At 35.6% G+C, this 26,591-nt stretch overlaps 1 protein-coding gene across 6 annotated transcripts in view; it reads left to right on the top strand.

The window, feature by feature from the left end:
* The window catches only part of norpA (no receptor potential A), a 59,582-nt gene that overhangs the window by 26,576 nt on the left and 6,415 nt on the right, over positions 1–26,591 (top strand). For 5 of the 6 annotated variants that reach the window (XM_053752583.2, XM_053752581.2, XM_053752584.2 and 2 more), the window contains exons 4-17: positions 10,288–10,347; positions 11,910–12,047; positions 13,278–13,357; positions 18,047–18,283; positions 18,813–18,979; positions 19,716–19,926; positions 21,167–21,425; positions 21,816–21,995; positions 22,310–22,463; positions 22,841–22,998; positions 23,640–23,846; positions 24,254–24,418; positions 24,925–25,129; positions 25,952–26,083. In XM_053752583.2, the coding sequence (XP_053608558.1) occupies positions 10,288–10,347; positions 11,910–12,047; positions 13,278–13,357; positions 18,047–18,283; positions 18,813–18,979; positions 19,716–19,926; positions 21,167–21,425; positions 21,816–21,995; positions 22,310–22,463; positions 22,841–22,998; positions 23,640–23,846; positions 24,254–24,418; positions 24,925–25,129; positions 25,952–26,083 (2,353 nt within the window). Of the gene's footprint in view, positions 1–10,287; positions 10,348–11,909; positions 12,048–12,438; positions 12,519–13,277; positions 13,358–18,046; positions 18,284–18,812; positions 18,980–19,715; positions 19,927–21,166; positions 21,426–21,815; positions 21,996–22,309; positions 22,464–22,840; positions 22,999–23,639; positions 23,847–24,253; positions 24,419–24,924; positions 25,130–25,951; positions 26,084–26,591 lie in introns of all 6 variants that reach the window. The other variant, XM_053752579.2, reaches the window with a different exon arrangement.

Raw genomic sequence — 26,591 nt, 5'->3', positions numbered from 1 at the left:
GTTAAAATATCTATCTTAAAAAGTTGCAGACTTTTAAAGATAGCTATTTTAACTATAAGGCCAAAATAAAACTTATAGCGTTAATGGTGTCAATGGTCTCAGGTGTTTGCTTACCATCAGGCAACCCAAGCTCATTTTATACTATTTTATATAGAAAAAAAGCCTAAACACTCTTCGTTTATCATATAAACAAACTGTCACCTAGATAGGATATAAATTAGAGATGAAACGGATATCCGGTAACAATCCGGTATCCGGCCTATCCGGCGGCCTTAATGCTATCCGGCCGAATACCGGATAACTACTATTCGGCCGGATAGACATCCGGCCGAAATAAAAAAAGATCTGGATAAAAAAAATTGTTTAGTAATTATTTACTTTATTTAGTAAGACTTAAGAAACATAATTAGGTATTGTTTAAAGTAGAAAATTAATTAATTAGTACTCATACTGTACTAAGGGCAAATTATGGTGAATAAAAACCAATTTTTCTGCATTGAGAGGCAGCAGGCGGTTTCGCTTCTTTTCATAAATAAGGCCAGCTTCAGAAAAAAGTCTTTCGCTATACACACTACTGCAAGGTGCTGAAAGATAGATTTTGGCAAACTTTGATAAATTTGGGTATTGTTTGGCATTAGCTGCCCACCAAGAATAAGGGTCACGATTGCGATCAATTCGCACTGACTTGAGATAAAAAATTTTTATCTCAAGTCAGTGCGTATCGGTAATCGATTTGTATAAATTTTATACAAATCGATTACCGATACAATTACACAGCAAACCGATACAATTTTTACAATTTTTTTATAAAGCTCAGAATAAACCACTTCAAGGATTTGCATGCACTGTTTTGAAAATGAAACAGTTTACATTAAATTTGAAAGGGATTTTGGTTATAATAGGCCCAACTACGATTCATCCATTAGGATTCGATTAAGGTCAGTGGTAAGATGAATGAGCTCGTATGACGAGCAGCTGAGCCTCTCGATACTAATTCTTGGAATTACTTTCCAAATTCTTAAAAAGATTTAAGATATGTTACTAAACATGTAACCGTGATCGTGCTGTGTGGATTTGAATAAAACCACTCCATATATTCCCGTGGATGTTGTATGACGCGACTAAGTGACCCAGATCTGGCAGCTAATAGTTAACAATAGCATTTCCTAATATTTGGCGCACTTTCGCCGGCTTAAAACATAACAAATTATAACCTAAACCTTCTTCAGGAATCACACTATTTATCAATGAAAACCGTACAAAAGTCCGTCCGGTACCTAGTTTTTGAGTTTATCTGTAAGACAAATTAAAAAAACCCGACTTTTGAACGGTTGAACCGATTTTGATCAAACATATCTAAGAACCACCGCATAATAATTAGCTAAGTATCAAATAATAAAAAAAACGCATCCAATTCGGTTCACCCGTTGATGAGCTACGGTGCCACGTACACAGACCGATAGACACACTTAGCGGTCAAAGTTAGAAACCCCTCTTTTTGCGTCGGGGGATAAAAAAGGAAAATATAAATAAACACCGACTAACGTATAACCATAACTTACGCACTAAAGTTTCGTGCGTGAAATTACATAAAAAATAAATAAAACCATTTGGGCCGTGAACACTACACACACGTGACAAGTTAAAATAAATGGATCTTCTTGCAGTTGTAATATAGCATCGAAAATGTTTTAGTTGATTGTGTATTTGCTGTCAACTGTACGAAACTGTAATCATTATTGTGCCTGGCTATAAACTTATTTTGTGTCTCGTATATAAGTGTCCGTGCAAAGGACATTTTCAATATACATATGTTGCCAGAGTGAAAAATATTTGCTAAGAATAGAACAATTGATATCAATTTGTTTTCAATCTATCCCGAAGGAAACAAACAGCTTTTGAATAAGAATAAAACCTTCAAGTTAAATGAAGAAATCTACAAAAACCTTTCACGTATTACATGGAACAAACCCTTTTCAAGGTTTCATATGGGTGTCATTCGTTTATCGTGAGTCGCTGTTGTCTACAATCGCTTGAAACTCGGATATGTATATATGGCTAAATAAATAATGGTTTTAAGAGAGGCAATACAAATTATTGAAATAATACATGGGTGCTTAGGTTTTTCCTATTTATTTATTTATGAAGTAGGAGTACAGAAGTCTAGTGATTAAAACTTCATAATAAAGAAGCCTCGGAAGGCTTAAACCTACTTACTACCTACTAGTGTACATTTCAAGTTAGTCTGCGGATAAAACTAACGAATATAGCAAACTTTGAGAACTATTGTATGAAAAAATGCCCTGAAGCCGTGGAGAAACTAAATCCATGCCGCCATTTTATTTGAAAAGTAGTTAGGTGGTTCGTGAGTCCTAATTTGGGAACATACACTTTCCTCAGCAAGGCCTTTGTATAACAAAAGACTAGATAGACAAGCCTTAACCGAGTTTTCGTCCGTGAAAAATTTGAATAATCCTTTTCGCTTGTCTGTCTGACCAATTTTCTACGTCCCATGATTATATGTAGCGTTGAAGGACGTGTTACGCAAAATTATTTTTACTGTATATTTGTTACATGTTTTTTTACGTGAATATTAATATTAGAAAACTAAATTTAACCAAATTTACAGAACTTCAATTCCTAGTTGCCATAGCATTCTCAGCTTTGTGTCTTGCTATGATCTTGGTACTGTCAAAAGTTCTGCGCTTATCGAGAAGTCAGTATTCCTTCCATCCTTTCTATATAAGCAAACTTTTCTATATAAAGACAATATAAGCAAAACTATTTATTGCAATAATCAGTGTACAACATATGGTATCGTTAATTACAGTCTCAACAAATGGCTCTCCACCACCACACCATCATAAACGACACCTACAGACACAGTTTTTGCTTTACCTTTACCAATTATGCCATTTTTCCGTATAATGTTAAGATATATTCCTTAATCACTCGTTTTATACTTTACTTTAGCATTTAACGCTGCATTCTTACAGATTACAAGATCATTTAATTACATACTGATAATTAGAATGATGGCAAGTCTTGAGACGTAGCGGCCATGGTCAAGGGAATCAAAGTTGAGAATTAGTTAACTAAGTTGCAAAGTTATATTTGCTCTAGCGCCTTAGAAACCTTATGTCTGTCTAGGTCCCGGTCTCTCGGATAAATTCGGTTATGTTCTAGTTAATCACAAAATTGTATGCGTTGTTTATATCAGGGGTGTAGCAACCAGTACTTGAATAAAAAAATAATTGGTAGTCGTTGCTTTGCATGAACGAAGTCATAATTTAAATTGATAAATACACATAAGTACGTATTTTTGACAACTTGAAAGTGCCTATTCATCTGAATGAAACATTATATCTGAACATAAATGTCATAATACCGGTATGACTATAATATGTTTGGGGATAATATTTTAAACTACCCACTATGTTGCTACCAATGTTAACTACATTTCACACACACATTTATAAATACTATCTACGTTATCCATATCAGGCACAACACCATTCAGGCGGAAAATGGCGGGAAAACTATCAAATAAGTGATTCCCTAGCGCATTCTGCTTTGCACGTCCCCCTATCATGCATCCTTAACCAGGCCTTGACACAATTTGCCGCCAGCCTCAAATTGCCAATGTTTTCTGATATTGTTAATAGATTAGACTTTCATCCATACTATCAATACTTTCATACTAGTCCATACTAATATTATAAAGAGAAAGATTTGTATTTTTGGTTGTAATGAAAAAACTAAATAGATGAAACTTTTATGTTACTCATGAACGTTTCAAAGGCAACATTTTTATTATGGTTTTACCCGAGTGAAGCCGGGACGGGCGCTAGTTAATCATACTATATTGGCAGTTTTGAAGAATACTAATAATTGTCTATCATTTTTTTTTACTTACCAAGGATTTTCTTGCTTTATTTGCATAATCCATTCAATTTTTAACTGCGCCATTATAGTCACATTATATCGTTATATATATTTAAATTCAGGATGCTCATATCCCCATTTGAATCTGAATTGGATCGATACTTCAGTAGATGCTTCCCAAGATATTATCTGGAGGAAATGACATCGTGCTATGTCCTGCGACGGGATGCGAGCAGGCCCGGTGGAAATTGCTTGTGTCACGCGAGCCATCGAGGTCTACATAAACACGTGTATTTTGCATATTTCCTTGTCTTGTAGTCTGGCTCGTCTTGTATCATATGCTGTCAGTTTGTGTATAGTTCATTTATTTTATTATTATTTACTTTAGCGACTAACGACCGACGTCTAGTGGCAAATAGTCGCATACATACATAACTAAATTGTCAATCACTGTGTCTAGTTACACAATGTTATGTGTTTCTTTTCTGTACATAAGATAACTAGGTACCTAAGTAAGAGCTTTTGATGCTGATTCACATTCTCAATTAGTTTGATAATTTTGGTATCTTCCGAAAACTTCTACATCTTTGAATTGGGTTATGAAATTGAACTCAATTTCAGAATATATCTATTGGATTTAAATTACTCTTTATTTTTTCATATGTTACAAAAGTTTAATATAACTTGAAATATAGAAATCATCAAATAGATGAAATCAATCTCTTGAAAAATTACGACACATCAAAAGTTAGTAGGTACTTTATTTCATACACAATACATTTAATGGGTCATTTATGTGGGATTTATCGACGTTGATGTAGGTCTACTATATAATTTCAATCTTTTAGAAGACCATTCTCAAGATGAGACGTTACCGACTCGGCCCGCGATGTCTGCGACTGTAACGGTGTGACGGCGGCGATGTAAGGTTAGATTGCACCGTCAATTTTGACGTTAACTTTAACGTACTCAGAAAAACGCAAAGTACACCATTTTGACTAAACGTCAGCGGCGTACCTGTTAAAATCAACGTCAAATTTGACGGTCCAACTCACCCTAAATGTGTTGTTTAGGGTGAGTTACATCGTCAATAATTTGACATTGAAAGTCGATTCTTGTTATTTACTTACAGTCCACTTAAGCGATAAAACGGTATAACATGCGATTGTTATACGATTATTTGCACAAACATAGCGGTCGTCAACAATTCACGCACATAAAACTGTTGTTTTGTTGATCAATCATTGTGACGCCAATGCGTGATGTATTCATAGTTCACTCACTTGACAGGCAACGTGGCTTCCTTAAAAAGGAATAAGGTTCTACAATAATTGCACAACAATCTTCGGTCTAATTTAGAACTGTTTGTGCCATTGGTCTTATGGACATGGGCACGTACACACAGAGAGGGCAATATTTGTGGGATTGAGACATAAAAATATTAATTTGTTCTATGCTGTAGTCACTTTATTATATAGCCAAGGCTAGAACAACGAACAATAGTCATATCATCTGAGCCAGGTTTTGCTAAACCGTTCTACTAGCCGTTTAACTAGCTCGTCTTACAGCCAATCGTTAGGTGGATTTAACCGTTTGGGTATAACCAATCTTCATTGTATCTGTAAATAAAAGTGAAGGCATCAGTAACATAAACGTCGTAACAAACTAAACCTAAAAATGTAATTAAATGAGCATTAGGAATGGGCGTCCATTTTGGGCACAAATGCTCCGCGTATTTGGTAGTGTAATGGACGAAATAATATATTCATTCACGTTATGTTCGCAAAATGTACTACATACTCAGGTGCGAGGGCGAACTTAATGCGTGCCTTTATTTTTTTATAGCTTGAATAATCTGTAAAATACTTTTTGGAATATTTTTACAACATAAAAATTTGTTTTACAACATGATGTTCTGGCGATAAAGACGTGAATTATCTTTATGAAGATACTTACCTAGCTTTTACTCGTAACTTTCTTTGCGTAAAAAATCCGGGAATTTCGTGAAGTCGTACCGTTCTTTCCACATGAAACACACTGTATACCTCTCTCCCTCTCTACTAACCGAACCGTTATTTCCATTTTTCATCGGGTTTCATTATACAATACATTAATTTGAGATAAGTGGTTTTATATTAGGGCCTAGTGAGGTATACAAGTAATCATGTGCAGTTTAGTGTGGTAAGTTTTATCGCAAATCCTATTTATAATCTCTGCAAATAAGTATACACATTATCTATGCAGTACTATCACTATTGGTTTAGGATTTGGTGTTGACGTCACTTTGACCGTACGGTGGTAGGCTGATAGGTACCTATAAATACTTACGTCACAAATCAGATTTGAAAATTGTTATAATTATTACTACGATTATTACTATCATCAATATAAGCATGTAAAAACTCTGACGTTCCAGGCAGATTTTTTAAGTCATCTAATATTAGTTGATCATATGGAAAGATACAAGCTATACATACAAAATTGTACCGTGCTAAGTACCAAAGGTTCGTAGGTAAGACATGGAAATCCTTTTAGGATTGCTTCTGCCACAGGAAACGTCATCATCATAGCCTTTTTAATGTCCCCACTGTTGAAGCACTGGTCTTCCTGCCAGACGAATGGATAAAGTGAATGGGCCATAACATGACCCACCATGCGACCCCAATACAAACTGGTAGGTTCGCAAGGGAAATATGCACTGTGAAAATACAAACTTACGTACCTATTAAAGATTTCTCGGAAAATCTTATTGAAATCACATATTTATACAATTTTCTATCAAATAGAAGAGAATAGAAGCGTGAAAATTTAAAAAGCATTTGGCGTCCATTTCCACTTGTAAACACGTGTTCACTGTTCATGTCATCTTTGAGTGCCATCCTCGCAGTTTGAGAAGCGTTGGTTGGAAAGTTTAAGTTTTCTGGGTGTCATGTGTAGGTATAATAGGTACCGACGTGAAGTGTTGCTCTGTTGTTGTCTAAAGTAACGGTCTAAAGTATGGATTTAGTAAGTACACTTACTAATTCCATGGTCTAAAGCATGTAATGTTATGAGATAAAAAATAATACCTAACTGAAATATTCCTACGATACTGACCATTCTCTAACTAGGTTACAAATTACAAATATAAATCTTTATTCATATTCTCTTTCTCCCAATTTATATTATGTCTTTACATAGGTACATTAAAATTGGGAGAAAGAGATAAAGAAACATCCCAAGAACTAGTTTACACCGGTTCGGACCGGTTCCCGCGGGATCACGTAACGTAAGCGAGTCGAAGATAAATCTCTAATGCGTGATTGAATATTTAAAAACCATTTACTACACTGTCTATATCTTTTGCATGCAAATTTGTACTATGTAACAAGAGCTATAAGGTTGAAGGTTAGCTGTAAGTAAATGCTTGTTAGTGCCTAGGGTGACCAAGGTCGAGATAGTTGAGTTGAGGGCCCTATTGTGATGTTGAACTCGTGGTTTTGTAATGAGTGCAGCCTACGGAAGTAGGTGGTAGTGTGCTAGACATATTTTTTTCGGAAAAAATGTATTATTATTTTACAAGGGTTGATTTTCTTATTAGCGTTCGTGTCAAGTGTTTAGCTACCAGTTAAATTAAACCATTTACCATGTGCTTACAAACTTTATAATATTAAAAAAACTTAAATGTAATGTACTTACATGATGGAGGCCAATGAGTTTCTTTCGGCATTTCTTCTAGTTGTTTATTTCTTCAGTTTATTTTGTATTTAGCTTAGGCATCTGCTAAATACAAAATAAATTATCTTAGTCGATTACTCTTGACATAATGAGGGGGATCTTCGCAATGGCTCTCCACTTCCATAGAAGAATATATAAGAAAGCCCTTTCTTATAGCATCTGTCCAAAGGGTCGGAGATTTACCTTGATATGGTTTGCCCGCCTTGCTACAAGTCCCTCCAAAAGTCCATCCTATAAACGTCACCAAAGAACTACAAAAGACTACAAAACAAATACAAACTTATTCACATGACATAAAACGCTGAGTCCTTCTACATTTTGGTATGGATCGGGTCAACTGGAAGCCGTACCTTATATATTTTAACGGTTAAATATATTCACACGGGTGTGAATGTTACTTGAGGAATTTTCTCCTCATGAATATATTTCCGCAGGATTTATTAGATGAACCTTTGGATTTACGATTCGATTTTCATAACTTCTAAGCTTGATGTTTTTTTCGTTACTAGTACAAATTTTCTTACAACAACCGGCTTATACTATAGGGTCTACAGCAATAAGATTAGCTCTACAAGCCACATACGATGCTAATAAATTCAAAATGTATTGTCAATTTCTTGCATATTTACTCCCTATAAAACATGGAAATTATGATTCCAAAAGCATTGCGAATTGTATGTTTTTACATAAGTTAATACTTATATATCTTGCACGTTCAATCAGTTCAAACAATTTGTTTTCAAAACCAGCACGAATTATTTATAACTTTAATCCACTTGTAAGGATTTTTTTATATTGACAGTCTATTATGAAACATCTCCTAATAACAAATTACCACAGTGAGAAGTACTCATACACTGCATGCATAGTATGGGTACATATTTGTAGTTCTCTTTTGTAGCTATTACCACAGATTATATAATTACTTCTAATATAGTTATATCGTATTACGTCGCTGTGGCTTTCAGTATCCTGATGATTAGTATGATTAGTTTATCCATACGGAAAGGCAAAGGGTTTCTATTTGTGTATGTTATGACCATGGCACAAGCATTCTGTTTTACTCTAAGTACTGTCTGTATCAGTTTTGTAACAGGCCCTTCATATGTATATTATATAATATTTTATGACAATATGAAACACTGACTAAGTAATGGAATTCCATTGAGAAACGTGTAGGTAGTAATAATATAATAATAATCCGAAGCAATGATTTAAATAAATCCTAAAAAATGAAACGGGAACAATTTATAAATTCTCCATAAAAATCAGACTAGAATAGAATACTCGATGAAATAAAAATACTCGAAACAAATCGAAAAAAATCTCTGAATTTAATATAAGTTAAGTTTTAATGATTGCTGCGCCATTACAAAAGTAACGTCATTCTACGTTGCTGCTAAAGGTACAATTCCATTACACACTTCCACTGCAGCTGACCGATGCAATCGTGATTGGAAGTTGATCTGGCTTTTATCTAGACTTCAACTGTCAAGAAGTAGGTCGGCCTTTCAGTTTTCTATGCCGAGGAATGAATAGCGACTTCTAACTATCTAGTATAACGTAGAAAACTTTAAAACTATTAACGTTTGTAAGCTAATAAAAAATAACGTTCTGTTATATATATAGGTAAGCAACGAAAACTTAACATGGTAAAATTTTGTACTTCCCATACAAATATTTCACGTCGGGACGTATATTTGTATGAAGAGAAAAAAATAATAATTTCTGTACATATTATGTTACATAGTGACAGTTGTTGCAAAATTATATCTTAACTTTTTGGTGAGGTTGAACCCCCAAAACCCTCCCCCTGGCTACGTCCATGTAAGAGGGTACTGACGATACCGCCTGTTATTTGTAGTTTTGACCTTTAACCAGTCAACTTAATTATTTGCTTTGTGAGATTCTTGTTAACGTAAATAGAAGTAATGAATGGAAACAGAAATTCGCCTGCGAATCTGCCAATATTGACTGCCCTTTTAGCTGGCACATTGTTAGCCTTATTTAAACAAAATACGGGTCCTTGTTTTCATTAATTTGTAATTTTAGTTAATTTATTTAACATTTTCCTTTCGATTTATTTTATCCGTATTAAACGCAAACAGGCAACATTAACAGTGTTTAAACACATTTGCACTTGATAAATGGTATTAGAGTTTTAGCACATACATAAAAACCAATATACAGAAAAGTATTAATTACTTTCTCTGTCCGAAAAACGTTTTCCCGGTTAGTATATAGTTGGGGTTATCAACTTGTGTATGAAATGGAGAAGGCAACGGCAAAACCACTCCAAAGAAAGTCGTTGTATGTGTTTCATTCCGCGTACGTACGTAACGTACGAAAACGTAACATACGATTGTGAAGAGAGATATCCATAGTTGCGAGAGCATTGGTTCGCATATCCTCCTTATGCTCATCAAGCCAGCACTTGTTGTGTTAGCTTTTGCCGTACTATTTATATAAAAATAACACAAACAATACTTGAATAATTCTGATGTTCAGTGTCATTTTATTAATATGGCAAAGCCTTTAATGATTTATAAAGCCATTGTTTTGCAATAATAGGCTAATTTAATAATAATTTCAATTTGTTTTCCGCACTGTTGAAAGGCTTTCCTTTCTTCATCAACCTTTGATTGCGCAAGAGCATGAAATCAACTAATGAAATCTTTATTTCAGGATGGTGATGTGATAGAATTGTGCCAAGTCAGTGACGTGAGGTCAGGAGGTGTGCCAAAGGTGAGAACTTTTTTATTATAATTACAATAATACAATACTTAGTTTAAGTTTAATATAAGATAGATAGATTGATACATGAGAAAATCAATTCCCATAAGATACGAGGCATTTGGGTAGCCACAAAAACTCTACGAAAAGTAGAGTTTAAGTCGAATATGAAAAAAGTAGTTATAAAATTTCCATTGATAAATTAGGTTTGGTAATTTTTGGGTTCCATAGTTTGATTCATATTTCATCGTGTATGATTGTTTGCCCGTCCGTACGTCACTAAGGCTTTTAAATCGGTGGGGAAATCTCTTTGAAAGACATTTGAATATTGCTAAATTTGCTGACTGTACATTTCCGGCACTTGGCTGACTGGCACAACCTGAGACAACTCAGTTTAACTTGGAGAGTCATTAATCATTATAGCTCCAGCTGTTTTGCTGACACTACCATTGTTGGAAGTTTACACTAAGAATTGTATCTAACATCAAGTATTCGTTTCTTGTTTGTATGGGAGAGACATAAAAAGTTGATTGATTAGCATAAAAGTGTAAGCGTAAAATTATAGCTTGTTTGGTTTTTTCAAGTAAAATAATTAATAAAGAGTTAATATGACACTTTAAATTTAAAAGACTAATTAAAAAAAAACTACAAATTGTATAACATAGCCCATCAGGCAACGTACCAAAAATACACAACAATGAGCATCTAGCCATACTAAGGAAAAATTTCCGAACCAGTTTTGTGGTAATTAAAATACGTTCTTTTTTAAAATTCGAAGACATGCTACGTATCTGTAACGGTTTTAAATCTTATCACACGAGAATCAGCCCTGCGTAATCCAGTACTACTCATACTTATCTGATCCTTGGCAGAATCGTTCTGGTCCAGTGGAGCACGTCTTCTCATATCATTGCGCGCGGATCAGTGATCAGCACTTGGCTTTATCTTTATGCCCTTACCTTTACATGTCACTGACGCGGCGAATCTCGGTTCTACGGCAGGGATTCTCAAACTCTTTACCCCCCCGACTACAAAAGGAGGGGAGTTATAAGTTTAACGTGTCTCTGTATCTGTATATATGTCCGTGACATCGTGGCAGCCTAACGGCTGAACCGATTTTGATGGAATGGAAACAATAACTTTCTCTGATCCAATCGTATAGCCTCAAAGGTTACAAGTGAAGTGGAAAGGTTTATTCATCCACTTTATGTCTAGGGGTCACCTCAATAATGTTAGTTGAACACCTTGTCGGCGTGATTTATGTGTAAACCCATACAAAATTACATCTTGCTAGTACTAATAGTTTTTGAGCTTGACCGCAGACGGACGGACACACGGACTTGGCAAAACTGCAAGGGTTCCTTGTCCGTAGGACTACATAAAAAGGTAGTTAAGAGACTCTCTACCAATATTTTTTTGAGAAATGGTTAGAAAATTTTAGGTTTAAAAAGAAAATTTAGCAAATATTATTTTTAAAATACTCTTCCGATTTTCATCGAAACGTTCGCGACTCTTGGCTCTGTCTACCTCGTGAATGACAAAGACGTAAACTTTATCTTACTTTTTTTCACCAGGATTCGAAACTAAACTTCAACCTTCAAAATAAACACGGGGAGACGCTAGAAGACAAATCATTGACAATATGCAGCGGTACAGATTACATAAACATCAACTACCAGCACGTGGTGTGCGCAGACGCAGCGACGGCAAAGGTCAGACTTTTTTTTTTAATATCTGATGTGTAAGTAAAGTTTTGAGTTGTAAGAGAATATTTGCATATTAGAAACATAATATGTTTTAATCCTGAGAATATAAAAAAAATATTTAATAATTTTAATAAATTATAAAATAAGTATCATTAGTAAAGAGTATATCTGAAAATATAAGTTTCGTGTAATCAATTTCAAAATATAATTAAATGGAGTAACCTTTGGATTTTTTCTTTCAAAAATATAATTTTCGTTAGTTATCAGCAATCAAAAATACTTATTTCACTTGTTATTTATTCAAAAGCCATTAACCAACAGTTACTCCATGTTTAATTTGTGTTTACAAAGCCAATTATCGATAGTATACTAAAGTAATTTCTGGCAACACCCAAAGGTATGGTTGGAAGGACTAAGGCGGATAACACACAATGTAAAAGCGAACAACGTGTGTCCTATGACCTGTTTAAAGAAACAGTAAGTCTATGGCACGAATAAAGCATGAACTAATTAACAATTTTAATAATTATCGGTGTAGTAGTTGTCCGTAATTGGATTAACATCTTCGCTTCATTTTATTTTTATTTATGTTGCAATGGAATGACTTGTGTTTTGCTAAATCATCTTAAAATGACAATTTGGTTGAATGAATTCGAATGACTCAGTATTAGGCCAAGTTGATGTTTAAACAACGAACGATGTTTTAAATAACGAACAAAATTATCTCCATGATATAAAAAGAAAATAAATGGTGAATTTCAATATCAATCATTCTAACAAGCTACGCCGTAGGATTCTCGTAGTAGATACCGTAGTCGTAGGAAGATTCGTAGCAACCACGAACTACAAATAGTCTTGGGCGCGGCATCGGTGGCGTAGCAAAACAACAAACATTTTCACAATCTTCCTACTATGTATGTTATTTGTAAACGAAAAAATGAGTTGACTGTGATAACTATATAGAAATAACCGCCATAGTCTATGTTTCATCGGAAAAATGACTGTTTGTTCCCGTGGGAAAAACAATAATGCGAAATCTCGGATAATTCATGATCTAGCGTTACTTTATATATAGTTTAAAGGACAAATACGCATCAAATGCCCAATAATAAAATAAAAAAATGTTCTGTCTGTTTGATCTGTTGACAATTTGAATTGTTTTATTATTAGTAAATACAAGTCATTCAGTGTTATTGATGCATGTCATTCTGTTTGTTTGTTTGCTTTTTGCCAAAGGTGTGGAAGGAGGCCCTGCGTGAAATCACTCACAACAACAAAATCAACAATACTTGTCCAAGAACCAACCTTATGAAACAGTACGTAAATTTCAATTCTACAATCAGTTCAAAATAGTTTATTTCTCGTTTTAGAATATAAACTAACGTGGTTTCTGCTTGTTATTTAATAAATGCTTTAAATAGAACATTTTCACGTTATCCACTTTATACTATTTAATACTAATATTATTATAATTAAGATGTATTTATAACTACTATACTATACATCGCAAAAATAAATATTTGAATTAAATTGTTGGACCTTTGACTGCATGGAGACTTTGTGGACAGGACATAATTTTGTAGATGAAACATAATCTACAAATCAGTGCCGTTTTAAACATTCGCATCGACATTCGCATTCGCATAATTTAATGCCAATTTTATTGTGAATGCAAATGTTATGTAAGTCGCTGCATGCAAAAAGTCGGCTACATGTAAAATTTGATTATTAACGTTATATCATTGTTATACCTGATAGATACCCTATACTTAATTAAGCTATACCTAAGTGTTAAGTTTAAGCCTTAACGTCTACCTTACGAACCAGTGCAAATGCGCCGGGTTAAACATTTTTTTATCTATTGTGTTCTTTCAACATATTATGTACTTAGGTACCTAATGTTTTATTATTAGTTTTAACTGAACATTTGCATTCGCGAATATCAAAAATACAGACATTCGTAACATCCCTGCCAAAAAAATTATGTCCTGTCGACCTTTGAAAACAGGTATTTATACAAACTATTATTATATTTATATGTGGATAGTGAAAAGGTAAATCATATGCACATACAAAATGAGCTGCTAAAATTGAAATGTTTGTGCTGCTATTAACAATTCACTGGGTTCTACAATGTGCTACCTTCACACAACCCGTTCCGACACACACATGGTCACGTTCATTCATTATAAAGAGACCAACACAACGAACTAATTCTTGGTCCAGAAGAATATTCATGTTTTTAGTAGCTTTTGATCAACTTTCAATTTATCTATACTTAATATTATAATTATGCGAAAGTCTGTCTGTCAGGATTTCACGGCTAAACCACTACGCTGGGCCGATTTTGATGGAATTTGGACATAGTTAATGACCGAGAAACAACTCCTTTACTTACATATATTCATGTACTATTAGGTACATATATTCATAAATGTCTGTATAGTATGTTCGGGTGGAATATTGAAACTTTGAAGCAGATATCTTTAGATATTTTTTTTTCATTTATTTGGATTAACAAACAGTTCACACTCATGATTTACACTCATCATTATTAGGTATATTATATATTTATGCTTTCCAGTAATTTTTGTTCCGTTTCTGTTCCATCGTCATTTGAGGCTCACGTGTGGGAACAACGCGTGAGTTGAACGTGTTAAATGTCGAGATGGGTTTACGCCCGGTTTCTTCCCAAAAAGTCCGGCGCAAACCCAACAAATTGAAGGGCTTGCGCCCAATTTTTGACAATAAACTGGAATAACATTGAGCATAAACCAATCTGAATGATTCACGTTTCTGTGACAATCCGGGAACCTGATTATATTGTTTCAGTTCTTCAATAGAATCCTGGCTTTGCTTTATTGTGTTATTTATATATACATATACAAATATATATTGTGTGTCAACGCCCTATCTACGGAACTCGATAAATAAAAGAAGTAGATTGAAATATTTATTACTATTTTTAAATAGACATGTTTAAATATGAATATGTACGATGAGACCATCAATTAGTATACTTACATATTATGAATAAACAGTTCTTTTGAACACAAAATTTATCATTTAAATGCGAAAGTGTAACGAAAATCCGACTTATAATATTATATGTTGATATAGTCGTGCGTCCACGAAATTGAGAAATAAAAAAATATAATAATATCAGTTAACTATTAGTGAATGGTCGAGGAAGAATTTTTAACTAATTTCCACGAAAACGACTAGTTACACTTGTAACATGAGAAGATGAGAATAATGACCACTACAGCTTGTCCTAGTTTCGGAACTTGCTTCATATAAAGTTTGCTTAAGTTTGAGAACACTAGATCCGCAAACGGAAACCGGAGTGGTTCCCGAAGTTTCATTACAGATTTACTTAATAATTCATCTTGTGTTGTAACAGTTTGCTGTAAGGCAAAATGATAGGAAATACTATAAGTAAACGTGTCTAAATGGTGTTGTACAACATTAAATTGTAGGTTTTGACTGCGGGATGGTCTCGTTTGATAAAACAGTTTTGGTTGCAATATAATCATGCAAAATAAGATTAAATAACGAAAACCTACCTATTTAATGTTTATGACTTATTGACTAATATAAAAAAAATATGTAAGAAATGTCAAATAGAATATTTAAAAGAACATGACGTAAACAGATAATCCTACCACGAAATACTATAGACCATAAATAGTTCTATATTTAGTTGTAGTCTTATTTTTTCGGAATGTTTCAATTTCTGGGACTAGCAGTTGTCGTTGTTCGTACTTTATAAGGCATAATAATCCAATGATAACGAGATATAAGATAGAATACTATGTAGGTGTATTCCCTTGCGTCATCACTAGTATAAAAAACAACTAGACTCCCGCTGTCTGTCTGTGCTTAGGGTTTTAAAAAGAAAATGTATAATGATTTTACCCGAGTGAAGCCGGGCCGGGCCGCTAGTACGAACCGTTCACCTATGCCCTTTAAACTATCCCTCCATATCCTTTCCGAGGTTTATTCCCGAGCAATGTTTATTCCCTGTTCCCGGCTAATCCTGTACACATTGTCCCCGTTGAGCAAAGTTCACGCTGCAATTCCCACCCCTACAAAGGGCTATAAATACCCCTTTGACAGGATAAACGCTGCTTTATTGGAAAAATCTAATTTTCCCACGAGATAGCTTAGGGAAATTGAATTATAAACATTTTTCCGGTTTAGCTAATAAAGTGAGCGAAAAGTAAAAGAGATCTCGTGAATGAGTGAAATTTATTGCTTGATTTTCCTCTTATTTGCTTTCAATGTGTTGTTGTGTGTCTTTTATTTATATACATGTTTAATTTTAATTAATCTTAATAGCCTTCTTCTTTGTGTTCCTATTCATTATTATTGAGTATCTTCCTACTCATGCATAGCAATTTTACAATTATTATATTAATTTATAGACTTTGAAAGTTAACACGTTCATGCCTTGGGAACGAATGTTTTAATTTTTTATCATACTTATTAGTAAATTATAATATCATAAAAATGATAAAACTAAGCGCACATAACATAAAGTAATTACTTATGCGAGTATTCTGTTTAATCTAGATTCATTTCACTCTCTTTTATTATGTAATTACTTAAGTCGTCTTAAAAGCATTTTTAAATTAAGTTGGGTATTAAAGTAACTACTACTACCTAATTTTCCCGATGATCATTGAATAAAGTTGGAACAGATTCTAAATTATCTCTCGTTGATAAATTCATCAACACCCTTCCTACCTTCCCTATGTACCTAGATACCTAATTTGCTTAATTTTGTTTTTTTATATACGATATATGAAATAAACAAGTACCTAGTACGTTCATTTTTAACCCGTCTCGCCTATTACGATAACAATATGGTAGATACAAGCTCAGAAAATTGAAAAAAATATGTGTGCTCTACATAAAATAGACAGATAGATATGCGGTCAGTAGTGTGGATAGCTTGACTTATTCAATGACACATACTAATTACACTTCTACTGCACCATGTACCATCTCATTTATTCGATGTAACAAGTAATCTTTCTTGAGCCCTTTGTTATGAATATATAATAATATATTCATACATGGCACGATAGCAACAGATGTTGATGCATACCCAAAGTTGTTGTTCTACAAATGACCCTGTTTCCTGTAAACAATATTTTAAACTTTCTACCTTTATGCCGTATTTATACATAAAACCCAGACCAATTTAGAACAGAATACCACAGTCCAGATTTCACGAACAAATTGGAAGAAAGGCCAAACGGATTTAGGGCGAACTCTAAAACAGCTCTTTAATTACATCCTAAGGTTCAAGATTCATTGCAGTCCATTTTTTCCTCGGCAAACACCTCTTGCCTCGTTTTAACGGAGACGGCCCTTGACTTGGGTCAGGATAGGTATCTTCAGTTACTAATTTGAACTCGTATCTGCCGCCCTTTGTGCATACCTTTCCTTGTTATTGCCTCTCATCTTAATATTAAAGTTCCTAAGGCGGATTTCTTTAATAAATATTGCTTTTGTTTGAACGGTGAACATTTCTTCGTTAAGTTTAGACGCTCATTTGAAGAATAAACAAAGTTGAATTAATATTTCCGTTTCTTTTGTTTCTTAAATGTATTATCTAACGTGCATATAGATGTTTGAATGTAATTAAAATAATTTACTTACATTATGATTTCAAATAAACTTGGAGAAAGTATGGACACGAATACTAACTGGACGAAACAACAAATAAAACATACAAAACAAATCTTAATCGTTGAAATAAAAATGTCATGGTAATAAGACCTTAATACAACATGAACATACGGATTATTTTGCTTTTTATGTATACTAATTTTGAAAAATTTCTCTTAAAATTTACCTTTACAGTAACTGTGATCACAAAATTTGATCTTGCCTATGGTGTGCGGATTTTAGTTGGCTTGACTTTTCACTGCAATAATACGTGCTTGTGACATGAGGTCTTATGTAACCATTATCTAATCATAAACATTTTCCAGTTGGATGAGGCTGGGCTTCACAACAGACCCGCGAGGGAAAATACCAGTTAAGGTAGTGGCCAAAACCTTCGCGTCAGGCAAGACTGAGAAGCTGGTGTACCAGTGCCTTTCGGAGCTAGGGCTGCCTTCGGGGAAGAACGATGTGATGGAGAAGGAAGCTTTTACGTTTGATAAGTTCTACGCGTTATACCATAAAATTTGTCCGAGGAATGATATTGAAGAGTTGTTCCGGTCTATGTGAGTAATTATGTCATATACGGTATTTTAAGGTTATGTAATATACGGTATTGCAATAATTGTGAATAGAATATAACCGTAAATGTTATTTATCAACACCAATATTAAGGATTTATCAAGAAAAACATTACGCTTTGAACAAGCATTTCCATATTAAATATTTCACGAAGGTGAATTAATTTAGTTAGAATAAATAAGTAGGTTAGATTTGCGTGGCAGTTGAAGTTCTGTCTGTGGCGTGTGGTTCCGCCCTAGAATAGGGCCAATCCACATCCTCCCGTGGATGTCATACGAGGCGATTAAATGACTATAATGATAGGCAAGAACAGCAAAGAGGGTTGACGTTACGCAGCCAACCTGTTGTAAATCAACAATCAATCAGAATATTCAAAATTTTAATTACCCCCGGGACTTCGCGGCTTTACATCCCCGAAAGCCGGAAACTTGTGAAAATGAGAGAGAGATAATTATGCGAAATAATGAAATTAAAGATTTTACTAATGATAGTGATACCTACTGTTCTTTCCAGCACCCAAGGAAAATCTGAGCGTATAAATCTAGAACAGTTCGTAAACTTCTTGAACGACAAGCAGAGAGATCCAAGACTGAACGAGATTCTGTACCCGCTGTATGATGAGAAGAGAGCGGCGGAAATCATCACCACGTACGAGCAAGATGAAGAGGCGAGGAATGCCAGTGAGTTTTTTTATTATGAGTACTTACTTAATGTTCTGAAACCCGTTTCTTAAACACTCTTGAAAAAACTAGCTATTGTTCTTTGACTGTGTAACCTACTGTGTGTGTGATCTATCCAAGAATCGCACTATGGTAGGATGTACTTTCTTTCTTTCGATTGCTTGCAAAATTTCATATCTTTCGAACAGTGACTTTGTTTAAATAAAGCACTAATCTTACAAATCACTTTTTCATATTCCGTTTCTCTTATTTACTCCATCTGATTGGTCCGTTATGTCATTATTTTTGATGATTATTACAAAAATTCAGTCTACACTGTCCAAATTGATGGCCATTCAATCAATATCATTAGCAGTTCAATCGAATACGTCAATCGAGTCATTTCACTACATTTGAACTAAATGAAAGCCAGCGCATGTTGTATTGTCCCTATTGTCACGAGAGCTGGGTAATTAAGATAAAGCCAATTGTTTATATTGAGGCTTCCGTCGCTTTGATTGGCCCAAACCGCAGGTCAAACGTAATCCGGATTGTACGAAAATTGGATGCGTTTTCCTAAATAATAATAGGCTCCTGGGCATTGCTCCTCTTCTTATATTCTAATTATCTTTTTTTTCTTTACAAATCAAATCATTTATTCAGAAATTAGACCTTCGTAGGTACTTTTTCACGTCAATGTTATATTTATTAAATAGTAATTTCTCACAAGCTACAAACAACTGGCACTACTTTCCAGAATGTTTAACCAAAGACGGCCTTATCCGCTACCTGATGTCAGACGAGAACGCACCTGTCTTCCTAGACCGACTGGACTTTTACATGGACATGGACCAGCCTCTGGCGCATTACTACATCAACTCCTCACACAACACGTACCTGTCTGGGAGGCAGTTCGGCGGGAAGAGCTCTGTGGAGATGTATCGACAGGTGCTTTTAGCTGGCTGCAGGTATATTATGCATATCACACATTAAGTTTCCAATAATATATATCTCTATATTATATATATACCTTCCCGGTTCTTTCCTGAGACGTTGAGCGTCGGAGCCCATGGTGCGCTTTCAACATTTTAAACAGCAGTTACTTTATCACTATCCCTGACATAAGAGTTAAATAAATCTGTAAACCAATATTAATAACAATCACTTTAGGTAAACAAAATAAATTATTTTATTTATCCTTGCCACTAAAGCTAGTTTAGGCTATCCTGTTTCAAATGATTTTCTAAAGAAAATGGAAATAAAAACTGGAAAATTTATTTAGAATACAAGAATTAACAAAACGCCGACAACTACCCTATTCGAAAATATTATTTAGATGACAAAATATGTTTTGTAAGTAAATAAAAAAACGAACCGAAAAGTCGACTGTCGAAGTCAACCGTTTTCGAGGAAAATTATAATTTAATTTATTGCGTTCGCTGAAAGTGCTGAACAAAAGATGGCGCGAGGTATCTGTTAACTTGGAATATTTAGCGTAATTAATAACCCATCACCCTATCCCTTTGAACCCTTTTCCGGGTAATGTCATAATTAAAGTTGATTTGAACCAAACAGTCAATTGGTCAAATATTAATCTGTCGGAAATACGAATACTATTCTAGTTTTTGTACGTATACAAATGTAGCTTTACTATATTTTTTAAATGAACTAAAAATGAAAGGACTGCTTCATTAATTTCTTTTTCGATTTAACAGTAGAGGATCCACATGGCGCAGCGTATTTTATAAATAACGTTCGGAAAAAAAAGTACAATTAAAATTGATTTCAAGCTAAACCACCAAGTAATATTATCTTTCAGCAGATAATCTGTCAATCAGAGCGGCCGTCGGTCCTTTGATCGGCGCCATTGACGACGACCAAATTCCTATTCATATTCCAAAGTACCTATGCATGTTCGATCACTGTCAATATTCAAAATAAACGATTAATGTCTTGGTCGAACAGATGGGATGGCGAATTCGAACCGAATGCCATTCAGAAAATCCGAATTTAAAAGACACCACTCCGGCCTGCGAGGTTCCTAGACAATAACAAATTCGATAAAATTGATAGTCTCTGTCTAAAATCGAATTCCACGTTCAAGTCAAGTTAGATAGCGGGTTTATTGGTGTAAATTTAGATATACCTAGATACCTTGCTAGCCCTTCGCATTTCCTCTAATTTCGGATTAAATAATTTAATTCTCAGATGCGTGGAACTAGATTGTTGGGACGGTAAAGGCGAAGACGAGGAACCAATCATAACTCACGGCATGGCCATGTGCACTGACATCCTGTTCAAAGACGTCATCTACGCGTTGAGGGACACTGCCTTCGTGACGTCAGACTACCCAGTGATCTTGTCGTTTGAAAACCACTGTTGTAAGGCGCAGCAATACAAACTGGCGAAGTACTGTGATGAAATTTTAGGGGACTTGTTGCTGAAGGAGGCGTTGCCTGAACATCCGGTTAGTTTGAAATATATTTAGTCAATTTTTGGACATTTACAGGACTGATTAACTGTTCTGTAGGAATAGATGAAATTGACATTAGACTTACACGAGAAAACAAACAATAAAATTGTAATATTGAGAATTTGTACTCAATGTTGAGCTCAGGGCCTGATTAACTTTTAGGTTTAGGGCGCGAGGTTCAGGGGTGCGCTGAAATCGAAGCAGAGAATTTTTAAAAAATCGGGAAAGAAAAGGTTTGAGCTTTTGATCTTTTGACTGGTTTGGACTACTAAAAACTCTTGGAAACCCATTTAAGAACTAAATAGAAGAAAACTTTGCAATGACGCATGAATATAGCCACATTACAAAACCATAAAACTAAACCCAATACTAAATCAATTTCAGTTAGAACCAGGCGCGCCTCTACCTCCACCATCAGCACTGAAACGCAAGATCCTCATCAAAAACAAGCGGTTAAAGCCTGAAGTTGAAAAGCAGGAGTTGGAGTTGTTCCGACAGGGGCAGTTCGTGATAGAAGACGAGGAGAAAGAAGACGCTTCGGCAGTCGCTATCCCGGATAAGAAAGTAAATACATAGGAAACGAAAACGAATATAAAACATAGGAAACGAATATAAATAGGAAAGGAAATCTCGTTTCCCATTTATATAAGACACTATTTTAAATTCAGAATCAATGTTCATTGTCTTTTTGGCACAAATGTTAAATAAATTTATTTTTACAAGTTTTTCTTCAGTTTCACCAGTCTAGTCTGTGAATAAAAATTTCCAAGACGAATTTCACTATTATATAGGTACTAACTAACTACTAACTCTTATCTTCGTTAAAATTTAAACTTTCCGAGCATGAGAAGTGAAAAACGAATGTCATTACCTTCCAGCCGGAAGAAATAGTGGCGGAAGCGGCGTCCGCGGGCGACGACGCGCCGCCGCCCGTCGCGTACACGGGCTCCACCACCAACGTGCACCCGTGGCTGTCCTCCATGGTCAACTACGCGCAGCCCATCAAGTTCCAGGGCTTCGAGGAGGCTGAGAGTGAGTCGGATTACCGGTCCTTCCCGCTCGTCATTCCCAGCCTCCGGTGACGAGTGACGTCACCGAAGGGGACAAAGCTGGCGGTGATGAGCGGGAACGACCGCGAAATACATCATTCACGACCTGTTTTACCGCTTACTGATAAAGTATGTAATTTATAGAATAGTTAACGTTAAATATTGTCGTTCACAAGCGTTGGATAGGACTAACTGGCAGATAACTTCAGACTTGAAAGAGCTGTACAATTTGTGTGAAGACAAGAATAATTATGATTATAATAAATTTAATTCAATCCTGGTGGATATTTGAATAATGTTATATTCCTATCGATTTGTAATTTTTTTTTCTTAATAAATAAGCAATAAATTTGTTTCCAGAGCGCAACATCTTCCACAACATGTCGTCGTTCGCCGAGACGACCGGCATGAACTACCTGAAGACGCAGGCGATAGACTTCGTGAACTACAACAAGCGGCAGATGTCCCGAATATACCCGAAGGGCACCCGAGCCGATTCCTCCAACTACATGCCCCAGGTATATAAGTTACCCCAGGTATCCAGACTTGGTATAGTCTGTATATCATCTGAGCGTTCTCTCGTTTCCTTCTACAGCCATAAAGCGCCGGAGCCCAGGCTCAATTTTCCTACAGGAGTAGGAAAGTGCTCTTTTATGCGACCAAACACTTTGATCTCAAACTCGAAATAAAAGTTACGACGGGAAATATCATAAACGCCCACTGAAATAGGTTTACCACAGACAAATGAAAAAATATTGTTTCTACGTTTACACGTGGTTTATGATATTTATTTTTGGACTACAATCGATGTCGACTGTCATCAAATCATGCCAGTCTCCTACAGAGAAGGTCCCACTCAGGTTCAAGGACCTTGGTCAAGATGGAAAATGGTCTTTTTCAGATTGACCTGGGTCTTGAATTAAGTATAATTTACCAATTATATATGGGATACACTCAACGATACTATATTTTATAACATTGAGTATGTTCTACTTTCAAAGCGCAAGTGAAGAAGACGCGGCGCAACAATCTTCTGGACCCAGATTAATTTTAAGAAGTTACTGACATAAGAACACTGTTATTAACATTTCCTCTATAAGTAGTTTATATATATTCTGTCCGAAATAAATAATTATTTATTTGTGCAATCTCTCGTCAGGTGTTCTGGAACGCTGGCTGCCAGATGGTCTCGCTGAACTTCCAAACGTCCGACTTGCCGATGCAGCTGAACCAGGGCAAGTTCGAGTACAACGGCAACTGCGGGTACTTGCTCAAACCTGACTTCATGCGGCGAGCCGACAGGAGCTTCGACCCGTTCGCCGACGCGCCAGTAGATGGCGTCATTGCTGCTCAATGTTCTGTCCAGGTTTGTTATTCGCTTATTATAGTATACTAGCGGCCAATCACTGCTTCCCTCGTGTAAAAACATAATTAAATTATACACCTCATCCTTCCTTGGAATCACACTATCTGTTGATGAAAATCCGTGTAGTTTTTTTTATTATATTGCGAACAGACAGACGGGCAGAGGACTTCAAGTTGTAGTGAGTGGTCTCACCCTAGATTTATCTAGCACCATTCCATACTTCATCTTTTTAAAACAAATATTGACCTCAGTTTAGCCTGATGGCTGCTGAAATTATAATTTGGAAATCATATCAAAACCAGACAATCCGCCAAATGATTAATATATTATGGCCTACCTTGTTAAACAGGCGTGATGATAATATGTAAGTAACTGTGTACATTTTCGAAGCATGATATCTCTTCCAGGTGATAGCGGGTCAGTTCTTATCAGACAAGAAGGTGGGCACGTACGTGGAGGTGGACATGTACGGGCTGCCGTCGGACACCATCCGCAAGGAGTTCCGCACGCGCATGGTGCCGGCCAACGGGCTCAACCCCGTCTACAACGAGGAGCCCTTCCTCTTCCGGAAGGTGAGATGGAAGACCGTCATGTTGCGGGATATGTTATTTCATCGCTCGGTAGACATAAATGGTAGATTGAAGAGTAGACTGTAATGTTATGCTCTTAGTATAAAGTCCGCCTTGTACTAATACAGATTGTATTTTGCGTAATAAATTATACATAAAAGCTAACGCGGTACCTATATATAATATATATGTCAAGGACCTCGAAACGCATTGTTTATTCCTTTCACTCGGGAGTCTTTAGGCAGGAGATTAATTACAAAATATTTGACCAGTTTTCCATAATATTTCCTTCGACCTTTCGAAGGGTAAAAGGTATTTATCTAGATTCATAGTCTAAAGAGTCAAATCTCAAATGGATTCTTCTCGCCTTTATTAGAAGTATTTGTCAAAGTCGTGTTGACTTCAGCAACATCATTGCTTCGGCCACAGAGGCCGCGCGCGGTCCTATATATATAAGCACGTGCGATCGCGCCCTGTGGGAATCACCTGCCCCACCATTTACCCCGCAGGTAGTGTTGCCGGACCTGGCCGTGCTGAGGTTCGGGGTGTACGACGAGAGCGGCAAGCTGCTGGGGCAGCGCATCCTGCCGCTGGACGGGCTGCAGGCCGGCTACCGGCACATCTCGCTGCGGACGGAGGCCAACTTCCCCATGTCGCTGCCCATGCTGTTCTGTAACATCGAGCTCAAGATCTATGTGCCTGATGGCTTCGAAGGTTTCATTTCACTTGTTCTTTGATATAAGGATATCGATGATCAATTAGGTACACTAATAATTTAATCTGACGCTAATAATTTCTTGATATGTATGTTTATACCTACTTGGAATAATAAAGTTTAATAAATAAAATAACTTTAGCTGGATCGTATTAGAATCGTAGTTTTTAGCTTCACGAAACTGAAACGTAAGCTAGTGATGCCGTTGTCAAATCTCAAAACTTGTAAACGAAATGGTAAAAAATGCCGGAACGACCGAAATGATGTTATTACCGCGATTATTGTTCTTTTTCTCAAAAAAGTGTCAATTTTTATGGGCCATGATGAGAAAAATTAATTGTTGGATTACTCCTAATTACGAGCAGACTAGAAATATAAACTTCTATTTACGTACATTGTTGCCAATTATAATGGAATGCCGTTTCTTCGCTCACTAGCTACTGAGGTCCTATTTAACATTTAAAAACAAACGACGAAATCAATAGCGTTGCCAATTTAGGTCCATTTCACACTTGAACTTATTATAAAAGAGGATAAGTACAGAATTCAGAAGACTGTTTTATAGACTTTAAACATAGGCTGCGCAAACCTACTGTAAATGACATAGATATATGTATAAAAGTGGAAAGAATAAAATTGAAAATGTATCAACAAGTTGTAACATAATATTTACACAACGCCTACGTAGATCTTCCTAAATCCGCTTCGCAATACGGAGCGGACGTTTGTATAAACCACAAGTATAAACATATCTAGCCAATATTTCGTATGAGATGGTTATTCCCGCCAAAAGTGGACTGTATTGGTTTGCGTTTGCTCAGATTTCATGGCCGCTCTGTCGGATCCGCGGGCGTTCATGGGAGCTGCGAAGGAGAGAACTGACAATATGAAGCAGATGGGTATTGAAGAAAGTGGTCCGGAGAAGAAGGTGCAGATTGAGGAGAAGAAAGAAGGTAAGTGCTATTGTTTCGCTTTTTTATAATAATAGATATATTTTAGATATCTCAAAGGACTTTACGTTCGTTAGTCCGTAAACTATTAGGGTAAGGTATAGCTCTTACGCCTCTTCGGGATAGTTGCTAACGTAGGTAATTGTTGCTGTAAAAAGTTTATATCTGAAACGTGTCTGTAATAGCGAAAACTCGCCATTACAGAAATAAACTTTACCAGTCCTGCAAATATCCCGACGGGATGAAAAAATATCTGAAATGTTGTTTTGTTGAGATATTACTTGAAAAGCTTGACGGACAAAATATTTTGTGTAAAGGAAATTCACATACCTACATAAAAACTTAAAGGCACTTTTTTGTTATCCAAAATTTTAATTAATGTAGCTTGCCTAACTTATAAAATCTTTTTAATTATTCGGAATACTTGGACTTCAAAATCAAAGATAATAACAGGATCTAGCTGTGATATTATCTTGTTTTGATTTTGAAAGGTTTAAACACTAAACCTATT

This window comes from Plodia interpunctella, chromosome 12 (genome assembly GCF_027563975.2).
Source record: "Plodia interpunctella isolate USDA-ARS_2022_Savannah chromosome 12, ilPloInte3.2, whole genome shotgun sequence".
NCBI classification, from domain to species: domain Eukaryota; kingdom Metazoa; phylum Arthropoda; class Insecta; order Lepidoptera; family Pyralidae; genus Plodia; species Plodia interpunctella.
Note: the sequence above shows the minus strand (reverse complement) of the source record. Positions and strands in the feature narration are given on the sequence as shown.